At 55.1% G+C, this 11,828-nt stretch overlaps 1 protein-coding gene across 1 annotated transcript; it reads right to left on the bottom strand.

Annotated features, from left to right (window-relative positions):
• Nucleotides 1–3,499: 3,499 nt before the first annotated feature.
• Nucleotides 3,500–8,693, bottom strand: DUSP23 (dual specificity phosphatase 23). Its single transcript, XM_032397278.1, has 2 exons — nt 8,363–8,693; nt 3,500–8,032 (listed from the first exon to the last, which is right to left on the bottom strand). Exons 1-2 carry the CDS (start codon nt 8,627–8,629, stop codon nt 7,847–7,849), a joined length of 453 nt encoding a protein of 150 aa, XP_032253169.1. The 5' UTR covers nt 8,630–8,693; the 3' UTR covers nt 3,500–7,846.
• Nucleotides 8,694–11,828: the final 3,135 nt, after the last annotated feature.

Consider the following 11,828-nt stretch of genomic DNA (forward strand, 5'->3'; position numbering starts at 1 on the left):
GCTCAGTTTTGAGCTCCTAGAAGTGTGCCTGGCATACAGTAGGTGTTCAATACATTGTATTGAGTTTAATGAATAAGTGAACAGCCTCCTCATACGTGGTTCTAGGCTGCTCACATGCAGAATTTCTCCAGAATATACGTATAGACGTGGAGTGACTGGAATTTTCCGGTGAGCTGGCCACATCGCTCTCCAGAGCTATTGCATCTATTTATATATCCTCCGGCAACGTGAGAGTTCCCTTTCCTCCAGCCTTGCCAACTTTGGTGTTTTGAGACTTGGTATGTGTGTGTCCAACCGGATGTATATAAAATCATATCTTACTGCTATTTTAATTTGCATTTCCCTAATTCCTTTCTGACCACCCCCCATGATTTCCTTTGCGGCTTCTGGGTTATCAGATGAGCAGAAGTGGATTGGGGCGGGTTGAAGGTCACCCTTAAGCTCTCAAGGGTGCAGCCTGACACCTGCATGGGCCTAGAGCTCTCCATGCATTCCCAGCCTCCTTCCCTTCCTGGAGGGTTTTGAGCACACATGCCAGGCCAGATCCAGGATCCAAAGGACTGAGGAGCAAAGTGTGGAGGCTGCCCACCGTCACCGTCCCTGCCTAGCTCCATCTTGAGCTCTTCAGGCTCCCGTGAGGGGCAGGAGAGGGCTCCCTGGGTGCTCAGGCTGGCCTGTTATTCTCCAGGTCTCCAGCTGGGGGCGGGCAGCCGAGGGTGCTCTGGGGCTCAGGGTGCTTTGGCGTTCACAGCTGCCTTGATTCCTCTGAGGACCTGCGTGTTCTCGTGGTGGGAGCAGCCTTTGGAGTCCCCGGCACCGCTCCTCCTTGGCACACACCATACCCGGCGCCTGCTGGAGAACATACCATCCGGTCCGCTTGGCTCCTCTGTACTTGACAAACTGACCACAACTGGGCCAAAAGAAGACAAGTTTGCAGGTCAGGGGACAGACATAATGGGAGGGTGGGGTGGGGGCAAGAGGTACAACTGAGGTAGAAAGTTTGAGCTCACAAGGCGCCCTTGGCCTTGGGACAATAGGAACAAATACCAGGGCGCTGGACTGAATGCAGCATCGGGGCCACCACCCCTTTCGACCTCTGAATCGGGTCAGCTGGGATACGGCAGCAGCCCAAGCCTTGAGATGTGACGCCAGCGAATGAGGCAGGGTGGTGGGTGTTTGGGAGCCGTGCTGGCTGCCACCTGAAAGATACATTTCCAGCACGTAGGGATGACACTCGCTTGAGATCCTTTCCCATTTGAAAAGTATTAAAAAATCATAACCTGCAAGCCCAGAGGGCGAGCACTCTGACTTAACAACCCTTTTACCTTCTTTGGCAAAGCTTTAAAGTCATTAACTTTCAGCAAGCAGGGAAAGCAGGTTCTTACTTAACTCATATCTTCTGAAAAGTCTTAAAAATTAGCAGCGGTGAGACCTTGTCTCTCTTTGGCAGTGTTAAATCATAAAGCACCATCCTGTCGCTCATGACGGGGCCATTCTGTCAGGGTGGAACTTAAGACAAATGGAGCCTAGTGAGGTGTCCTCTGCTCAGAGGCCCGTGGCACCTCCATGCTGGTGATCAGATACAACCCTGACCCTTGGGCACGAGCTTCTGTGGCCCCCACCGCCATCTGAATCCAACCCTGTGTCTTCTGCTGCTCCCTGGGAGAGGTTTTTAGCTCTTCCATGCCAATGGACACCCAGCATCCCCGTCACCCCGCCCCGCGTGGCCACCCACTGACCTTGCCCACCTCTCTAAGCCTCCCTGTACGGACTCTGCACCTGACACAGACCACCAGTGGTTTCAATAACACCCACCGTTGGTACATTTCCCTGAGGCTCTCCGACTCTGCTGTCTGCCTCCTACGGAAGGAGCAACTTCCTGAATCTGACCAGACACACTCCTCTTATCTCTTTAATCACGCCAGCAGTGCTTAAGCACTTACGCACCGCATCTTCGCGACACACTTAGGCGTGTGCACGTGTCACGTATCCCCCACTAGATGATGCACCCCCTAGATTTATCCTGCCCAGTTCTTTGTCTCTGGGCAGATGGTCGGTCCATTGTCACGTGTTTACTGAGCGCCCATGTGCCAGGCATCGTGCTGGGTGCTAGCAGCCTGGCCGGGGTCTTTAGACTCTGGTAGGAGAGAAAGACATTAAACGATGAGATGAATCATAGGTGAGCCAGGGCCCGTGAGGTAGAATGACAGATGCTTTGGGACTATGTGTGAGTATATGTGGGGGCCGTTGGAAACCTTTCCCCGGGAAATGGTGTTAAACTGAGACCAGTGGGGAGTGGGAGTTGGGAGCTGGGCAGAGTTGGGGACAAATGCTTCCCACGCAGTCTGCCCTGACTGTCGTGTGGAGAGAGCGCAGAATGCCTAGCCATGTGCGGGACCAGGTCCGCTCAGCAGGCTGGCTGGCCCAAACCTTACACATGCCCAAGGTTGTCAGGCCTTCCCCTCAACCAGCTCCTGCGAGGTGATGGCTGAACTCTTGCGACAGCCTGCCTGAGAAGAAGGTCTCTGTGGACCTTAGATCTTGGGTCCGGCAGATGGTCTGTCCTCACTGTGTGGTTGTGTACGTGCCAGGCTGTCTGGGCCAGACAGTGTCAAGGCTGACCTCTGGGGCTGCAGCCTGAGTGGCCAAGGTCAGTCTTGCAGGGGCTGCGTGCACACGGGACCTGCCCCCAACAACAACCCGGGGCACCCAGGCTCGGGGGAACTGCATCATCGGGCAATATTTATATGTTTCCACAATCGCTGGGAGAGCTGTATGTCCATGTGATGCCCCTGGAAGCCCGTTCCTGCTTGCTTGGACTCTGCCCCGTCTGCCCTTCCCCTTTGCTGATCATCATTGTATCCTCTCACCGAAATGAGCCATCATTGAGAGTATGACAGCTTTTCTGTGAGTCCTTCTAGTGAGGGTGGTCTTGGGGACCCCAAAACAGGTAGAGCAGGGAGAACAAGGGCTATAGGGGAGGGAGGAAGGAGATGGAAGAAGGGACTGGATTCCTTGGGGCCTCACAGGTCATGGTCAAAAATGGCATAGTTCTCTCTGCTGGCTTGATCCCAGTGTGGTTACTTTATTTAATTGTATTTCATGGCCCGAGGCTGCACCCAGCCCCAACTCAGCCTCACAAAGGTGCCTACAGAAAACGTGCAAATTGGCGAATTTGCTTGGAGTAGGCTTGGGGAGCCAAAGGGCATGGTAGAACCCACTGCAGGAGGTGAGGAGTGCCACCCACCTGTGGGACAGCCACACCGAGTACTGTCTGTACGTCCCACCTTGGTTTTAGAGCAGAGTCCCTACTCCATATATATAAGTAAGGAAGAGACAGCGGCATCTTTAGTATAAAAGGTAGGGGGAGAATCCCAGAACCGTTTGCCATACTGAATCCCACATATTGAAAGCTCCGAGGTGACATCACCAATCTGTTTCATGATCACATAACCATGGTGACAGAATAAGTCAAGGGAAAAATAGGGTGAGAGAGTGGTTGAAGCAATTTAAGGAATTTATTGGCACAAAGGATTCGGTTATCAAGGTTGCAAATAAGTCATCAACTTCAGGTGTGGACGTGCACCAAGTGTTTCTCAAATTTCTGCTTGCTTGGACAAGCATGCTGCCTTCTCAAGAGTATGCCTTGAATCCATAATAGCTGGGGAAAAATTTAAAAGTAACGGAAGAAGTGCTCATATAACTCATTTCTCAGTCGATAGGGGACTATAGTTTTGATGGAGGGAGGCTTGAAGCGGAAGCCTGTTGGGGTGGCGGCCGGCCTGGCAGGTCAGCACTCAGCACTCCCAGGTCAGAGCGGCACTGCCCCAGTCTGGTGTGGGGTGGTGATCCCAGATCCCACTGATGGCCTGTGAGTCCCAGTGCCTCGCTTCTGGGGGACACAGATGCTGCTGCGTGCTTTCTCATGACAGCGAAGTCTCCTCTCCACTCCCAAGAGACAAGACATTTTGTACTTAGATAAACCCAGGTTTGAATCCTGCTCTAGCTATGTGACTGGGTGTGCTGCTCAAACCCTCCGGACGTCAGTTTACTCATATGTGCCCTGGGCATTATAATAAGACCTGTCCGTAGGGTTGTTTTGAGGATTAAGTGAGATAATGAATGTCTATAGAGCACTTGGCATGGAGCCTGGCGCGCATTAAGGGCTCAAATAGCAACAACAAAAACAGAAAGGATATTGGAGTTTTTAATAAATCACCAGACACAAAAAGACATTTGCAAGGGCTTAGTGCCGTTCACGTGTACCTCAAGATTGTCGTGCTGGGTGAGGACAACGCCTGTTCTGAGTGGTGGACGTGACAGAGTCACCTCACTATTCAGGACGTAAATGCTTGGGCTGCATCTTAAAGCACCGCCCAGAGCTCAGATGTGTTGGCCTCAGTCAGATGTTTATTCTCTGGCCTCCTAGGAGGATGGAGAGAGGGGACATCGGAGGCTGAGTTGATAAGATGGCCCTCGACGCCAAGCTCTGACTGTGAAGACAGACTGCCCCGTGTCGCTGGGGCTGGGGGTTGGTCCTGGCAGATGGGACGTCTGCATTTGACCCCAGGTCCTTCACTGCAGTTGTGAGGTACTGGGCAACTCAGCCAGCTCGATGAACCTCAGTTTATCTATAAAAAGGGAAAAATACCTGATTTGCAGAGCGGTTGTAAGGATAAAATGATATAACGCGATGCACGTAAGAACACCTGCTGTATGGTAGGCGCTTCATAAATATGACGATTGTAACCATATAACTAAACAAAGTAGTCACGACCAAGTGTGAAAGGCATTAGTGGTCACTGGCATTGTTTCGTGACAAAACGATCCTGTGAGACCAAATTAGTGTCCTTCTTGGAAAGAATGGCAACACTGTCGGCAGAAGTTTTGACTGGAGGCTTGGCAAATGAGTGCAGTTCATTCTGGGAAATAGTTCATGATCTGGATCAAATCCCGGCCCCCGTGACGTGCTCATCAGTTCCCTGGGAAGATCTGGAGGGGTCTTGGGGGGCAAGTGGGGGCGCCGTGCATGAGGAGTGGGCTTCCTTCCCCTGGGGAGGACAGGTGATGAGCCGCCCCGTGGGACAGGTCCCTACGTGTTAGGGATGGCAGTAGGGTGCTGAGGAATGCGAGCTCCAAGGGAGATTTGGGGAGTGGGCAGGATGCAGGCTGATCTCTGCAGCAGGAGGCCGTGTGCTGGGACACAGGCCTGGGAGGTGGCCACGGAACCCAGGACCCGCAGAGCAGAACCCGTGTGTGTGTGGGCTTGCTGGGGGTGAAGTGGAGGCGGGAGGACCAGGCCAGGGAGGACCGGTCTCAGAGTGGCTGGTGCCCCTCCTGTCCTGATGCCAGTTGCTTGTGCATCAGAACAATCCTCTGGGAGAGGAGCCAAGGAGGTGCCGGCTGCAGAACCCGAATGACATGGAGGGATGTCTTCCCCATCTAACAGCCTCCATCCAGCAGGGAACTCAAGCCACAGTGCAGAGAATGAACATGAATGGAACTTTAAAGACATGGGGGTGCGAGTCCATATGACCGCAGCTGTGCCCCCCAGCCGCTCATGGAGAATAAAACCCTCCTGAATGTCGGAAGTTAATGCTGTCACCGTCTTGAAAACCCGCCCTGGTTAGAGGGGACGGGCTGGGGCTGGGTACCGGGCACGGCTCGAGAAGGCGAGAGCGTTGGATGGTGTTTGGTCCTCTCTCCCCTCTCAAGACGTGTGCATCCACGGGAGAAATCCCAAGCACTTTCCCATAGGAGACGAAAGCTCACCGTTGCAGCCGGTGCTTGTTGCTTTGGTGCAGTGCTTCTCGACTGGGACCGATTTTGTCCTCCCGGAGGACATCTGGCGATGTCTGGGAACATTCTTGCTGTCACATTTTTTGGGAGCCATGCTACTGGCGTCTAGTGAGCAGAGGCGAGATGTTGCTAAACACCACACGGCGCACAGGACGGCCCCGCAACAAAGAAGTCTCCGGCCCCAAATGTCAGCGGTGTGAGGCTGACAGACTCCGGTGTGAGGCGGCGCGAAGGTTGTGTCGGCGGAGGCGGCTCGTTCCTCACACCCACCCGTCGGTGAAGTAGCCTGGGGGAGGGTCGCGGCCAGCCTGCAACCCGTCGTTGGTGGCCACACACAGAAGAGGGGGTGGTGAGCCCGCGAAGCATCTGGGGGGGGGGATGAGCCCAGAAGGAGCTCAGGCCAACCTCCCAAGGTGGAAGAAGGGGAAGGGCAGGGTTTTTCATTTCAAGTCAACTCTTACTTATTTAAAAACCGATTTCCTTAAGCACATAATTATATGTTTATTTCCCGGAGGAACTCTTGAGGCAGCGGAGATCTGCTTAAATTATGGGGACGGAGACTGCACACAGGGCTCTAATGGGGTTAGAAAGATGTTCTGTCTCCTTTGAAGGAGCCTGGGGAGGAAGGGAAGGGCAGGTTCCTGTCCTGCAGTGCAGAAGATGTGGGGAGGAGGGCGCGCGGGAGGAGGGAGCGCGGGAGGAGGGCAGGGCAGCGAGGGTGAGGACCGGTTGTCCCACCCGGTGGGGCGGTATCAGAGCGGACGTGCACCCCGGGGCGCAGCTTCAAGCCTCCCTGGTAGGCGGAGGGAAGGGATTCAGGGAGCGCGCCTTCCGCACGCTTCCTGCCTTCACGTGCGCACACACACTCACGCACACTCCCCTTTGGACGGGGCTCTGGTTTGCACCAACAAACAGCCTGGGATGCTGCCGGGGAACAGCAGGTGGGGTGGGGGGGCTTCCGTGCCTGGAATTGGGGGTTCCTCACATCCCCCGCCTGGCTTGGTGGTGGGGACCAAGGGAATAGGATGGAGTATGGAGTCCTCAGCTCTGACACACCTCAGAGGAAAGGGGGAGACGTCTTACGGCCCGTCTCCCCCTCCCGGAGACAAATGGCGAGACTGGCTGATGGGATAGCGTGTGAGAGAGTGTTGGATGGGGGTTGAGTTGGGTGGGCGGCTGTGGAAAGGAGAAAGATGTGTCAGGAGCAGGTGCCTTAGGCCTGCCTCCGGCCTAGGCTACGCAGCATGGGGGCCTCAGGGGGACCCTGGCCTCCTCCCTCCGTCTCCACTGCATCTGGAATGCGTGTCTGTCATAGCATCATGAGGCTGTGGGGCAGCACAAGGGGGCCGCTGCTCACAGGGGAGCTGAGCAGCCCAAGGCTGGTGAGGGGTGTCCAGCCCTTGGGAGTTGGAGATGGTGGTTATCTGTGAGGACAACATGCAGGCCTTCTCTGTCTCGAGACGATGACACACGAGGGGCAGGGGGGCCTGGACTGGGGGGTTGTGTCCACAGGGGCTCTCCTGGCCTGTGAGCATCAGACACCCAGGGCTGCTGGGGATTTGTGCCCTCTTCGTTGACCAGCTCCCCCGGAGACACATCAAAGGTCAGCAGAGAACACGAGAGTCTCAGCATCTTAGAGAGGCTGAAGGCCTGGCCCACCCTCCCACTTCCTAGAAGGGTGGCCTTGGGCCTGAGCCTCAGCTACCTCACCCAAAGAGCAGGGGTGGTCTTGCTGCCATCCCAGGTCACAGGGCTCTGGTGAGGCCCAAATTTGTTGACGTGTGGGCCTGCCTGGTAAACTGCAAGGTGCTATGCACTGTGGGCTGGTTCTTAGAAGTTATTTATTCAGGGAAGCAGCGGAGGGACCCCCCAACCCCCCAGTGCGGCTGCACCCAGCTCCTCAGTCGGGACCGGCCTGCGGGGAACGGCTACTCAGTCTCCCGAGCCCGCAGGAGCCAGAGGGCTTAGCTTTCAGTGCATGTCCGTGTCTCTGGCCCCACTGAACACATGGGTCAGGGCCCGGGACGCAGACGGGAGCTGAGGCCCCTCACTTAGTGCGCTGGTAGAACTGGAAGACGGCCTTCTCCTGCTCGTACGTCTCGATGGAGCCGGGTCGAAGGCGCCGGATTTCAGCGACGGCATCCCCGGCGGCCAGGCCCCGCTCCTTCACCAGGTAGCAGGCCAGCATGGTGCCCGTGCGGCCGAAGCCCAGGGCGCAGTGCACCCCCACGGCCTGGGAAGAGGGAGCTTGATGGGGTGGCGCCTGATGCCCTCCCCACCCCTTGGGCCCGTCCCAGTCTTCCTGCAGGCCCAGGCCTTCGCAGGGTTCTCAGGCTCAGGGGCGAGAGGTGACATCACGAGGGCGCTCAACGGCCTCTGCTTTCCACCCTTCTCCCTCCAGCTCACACCCCTCGCCGCTTCCCCGTGGCCTCCCCCTCCGCCCCCGGCTTCACGTCCTGTCCCCGCAGGCCCCGCTCCCGGAGCCCGGCCAGGTCCCTTCCGGGCCCGGCCCGCCTGTCCCCGCCCTGTCCCCCGCTGGCCCCGGCAGGCCCCGCCCGCTGACCTCCCCGCGCGCGTTGGCCTCGTCCACTATCCGCACGAAGCGGTCGATCTGCTCGGGGGCCGGCGGGCAGAAGTCCGGGATGCGCAGCCGGTGCAGCGTGAGGCCGGGGCAGCTGTCGCTGTGCGGGGGCCCGCGCTCCGTCAGGGACACCAGGTGCCGCACGCCCTGGTCCCACAGGAACTGGTAGTGCGCGGGGAGCCGCGGCAGCGCCAGCCCCGCCAGCCGGCCCGGGAGCACCCACGAGAAGTTGGGGGGCTGCACGCCCATGGCGGCGGCAGGACACACCCCCGCCCGCCCCCTCGTGCCCCGCGCCACCCACCGGCGCCCGCGCCCTGCGACCACGTGGGCTCCGCGCCCCGTCCGGCGACGCCCCGCTCCGCCGCGGGGATTGGTTGAGCCGCCTCGGGGGCGGGGCTGAAGCGCCGGGCCCCGGGGCTCTGAGTGACAGGACGGGCGCCGCGATCCGGCCCCGGTCCGGAGCAGCGCCCTCGTTGATTGGTTAGATTTCAGTACTGGGCGGGACTACCGCAGCGGAGCGCACGGGGATTGGTGGAGCTACCCAAACAGCCGGGAGGCAAACCCAGAGGGAACGATGAATTGCCTGGTGCGGACGAGGCAACCCGGGGTCGGGCTCTGCTGCTCCCTGACGGCTGGTGGCAGTTATTACACCAGTGTCCACTGCCCCTGCTGTCCCAGGGCCTGGCCTCCTGGGGTCTGACTTTCTTCACCGGGGACGCCCAAGGGTTCCTCCTCGGGGGAGGAACCTCCTCTACGGTGACTGACTGGCCCTTATCAGTGACTTGCTGAACCTGTCCAGTGAGGGCGATCGCCGCTGTGCGGAGGACTATTCTCATTTTCCATTGCTGGGATTATTAAAAAATACTGGGCTGTCATCTGCCGCCCTGAAGTCCTATCCGCGATAGTAATTATAGTCCAGTGATAATAACCCACGACATAAGAATGAACGTTTATTGAGCATTCGCTATATGCCAGACACTATTCTTAGCACTTTACCTGTGTTAACTCATTTAATTGCCACAATAATCTTATGAGGCAGGTAATCTAATTAACCCTACTTTACAGATGAGGAAACTGAGGCTCCAGAGAGGTTCAGGAACTTGAGTGAGGTGACTAATGGTCTGGGTATTTGAAACCAGACAGCCTGGCTCCGGCATTTTTAACGCCCGGTATTATTTCCTAAAGTTAAATGGAAGGATGCCGCCTCTTCACGTGGCCATCCTCACACTCCCAAATATCATCTGTGTTAAACAACTGCAGGATTTCTCTTAATATTTTATGACTTCCAGGCTCTCTGAGTCACCCTCTCGTGGGGAGACCAGAGTTCATTGGTGTTGTTCGTAGAGGTAGAGACCTAGCTCTGAACACTGCGTCTTGGCTGTGATCTGACCCATCTGTATCCTCATTTGAACAAAGTGCTTCTAGTGATGCAGACTAATTATAATTATGAAAATAGTTAACCCTTGTTGAATTTGCTTGTGTACCAGGCCCTGCGCCAAAGGCTTTCTGGAAGAACAACACGTGGACCATATTTTTGTGTCTTTTTTGTACACACGTAATCTGAGGCTTAGACAAGTTGGTTAACTTGGCCAAGGACACGCAACTAGTTTGTGGCTGGGCTGGCAAGCCAAGGCCTCTCTGAACCCAAGCCCAGGGCACTTAGCCATAAAGATGTACTTCCCTTCCCCGTCCCCACCTGCCACTGAAACGCATTTGACCATTTAAAGCTCTGGTTCCAGTAAAATGGAAAGGAATTTTTCTTCCCCTAAGTTCAGAGGCTCCCCTGACCCTGTGGAAAATCCACTTACCAGTTAACGAGACAAGGCTGAAGCGCTGCCTCCACCTACCCTCGCCAGGTGCCAGGAGCTGCATGATCCCCCCTTGCCTCCCCTTCCCTGCGATCTGAGTCTTGAGGAGGCCCTTCCTATTGCCAGTCCCATTTCCCACCAACTCCTGATCAATCTTCTTGCCCATCCGCATCCGTTCCTTACCCTCCTTGCCTGCTGTGGCTCCCCAGGGTTTCTGGCTGCCCTGACTTTGGAGACAAGACTCTGGCATGTGCTTCTTCCAAGCTGAACCTTTCTTGGTCCCTTTGTCTTGCTCTCCTTTCTTTGCTGCCTTCATTCATTAGAGAAAAACTTCCCACATCACTCCCCACACCCCATGCGCTTCCTTGCCTTCTTATCTCAAGGCCTATCTTTTTCAGAGGGAAGACATTTCTGGGGCTGGGGCAGAGATTCTCTTCTCTCCTGAGCCCCTAACTGTGACTTTCCGCTTGTGCAGGTCTCTGCAGGGGCAGGAGAGCATCCTTCCACCTGCCTGGACCTCCTTTTGAGAAAGGTTAGCTGGCTCATTCTGTAGGAGTTTCCTTCTTCTCTACAGCTGTGCCCCTCCCTTCCAACAGAGCCTGGGTGAAAAGGGCCCAGTGTCCTTGCCTTGGGCTGTGTCCCATGGTCAAGAGTGCTATTTAATTTTTTGTCTTGGGCCTGGGAGTCTCGAACTGAAAGGAAAACCACTCTGTGATGGTTTTTTGGCTCAGACCTCTGTAACTTAACCGTGTCAGCGCCCGGCACGCTGCCCCCCCACCCCGCCCCCCAGCCAATTCAACACTGATCATCCTTTCCTTTCTCCTCTATAAAGTGTTACCTGACCCTCAGGAAGATTTTGCCTTGTTCTGTGCTCACTTCTCACCTTGTATAAATATGTACTCCCAGTTACTTTATTGGATTGGGGTTACCTCTTAGTGTAGGAGTAATACACAGTGCTCAAAAATGTTAAAAGAGTCAATGAAGGAAAAAAAAAAAGGAATGCATAGGCGAGACTGTGAATGCACATTTCTGGGGGTGTATGCGAGTCTTCAGGACTATGGGACGATGCACGATGTGTCTCTTCTTCAGTGCATGAGTTTGTGGACCATAGAGGGTATCATGTAGCACCTTCTCAAGGTGCACTTTTTACGTGTCTGTGCTTTTAAGGAAATAATGACTGTATCATTATGATCCTGGCTAAGTCTAATTACTATTTTTGTAATAAGGGATAAATAAGCCTTGCTCTTTGTCGAGCTCCTCTTCTGTGGTCTGTGTGTGTGGGATTGCGGGTGTACGTGAATGCCCGTATGTGAGTATGTTGAGGGGGACACATTCCTGGAGAACGGTCTGTTGACACTGATGGTGAGCTGAGTAATAAGCTTAATTTCCCCGACTTGAAGGAATTTACAACATACTTGAGAGGATTTAGACTCCAATGTAATTGTTCTCATAACATATAATAAAACACTAAATTACTCATCAAAGACAATCAGATGATATATATTAAAAAGTTAATTGTGCAATAAAAATAATAAGCACTAAAGAAGTCGGTGGGGGAAAGATAAGCTTGGGTAAGAACCACCAGAAAAGTCGTATGAAGACAGGAGTCTTCCTGTTTTCTGTTTTGTTCTCTCCGTCGT

This window comes from Phoca vitulina, unplaced genomic scaffold (assembly GCF_004348235.1).
Source record: "Phoca vitulina isolate PV1807 unplaced genomic scaffold, GSC_HSeal_1.0 scaffold97, whole genome shotgun sequence".
NCBI classification, from domain to species: Eukaryota; Metazoa; Chordata; class Mammalia; order Carnivora; family Phocidae; genus Phoca; species Phoca vitulina.

Bases quoted from the DNA above. Each gene is read 5' to 3' on its own strand.
- DUSP23 (XM_032397278.1), bottom strand. From the start codon at position 8,629: ATGGGCGTGCAGCCCCCCAACTTCTCGTGGGTGCTCCCGGGCCGGCTG. The intron at 8,033-8,362 runs GTCAGCGGGCGG...CCCTCTTCCCAG, and splicing joins AGGCCAACGCGCGCGGGGAG to GCCGTGGGGGTGCACTGCGC.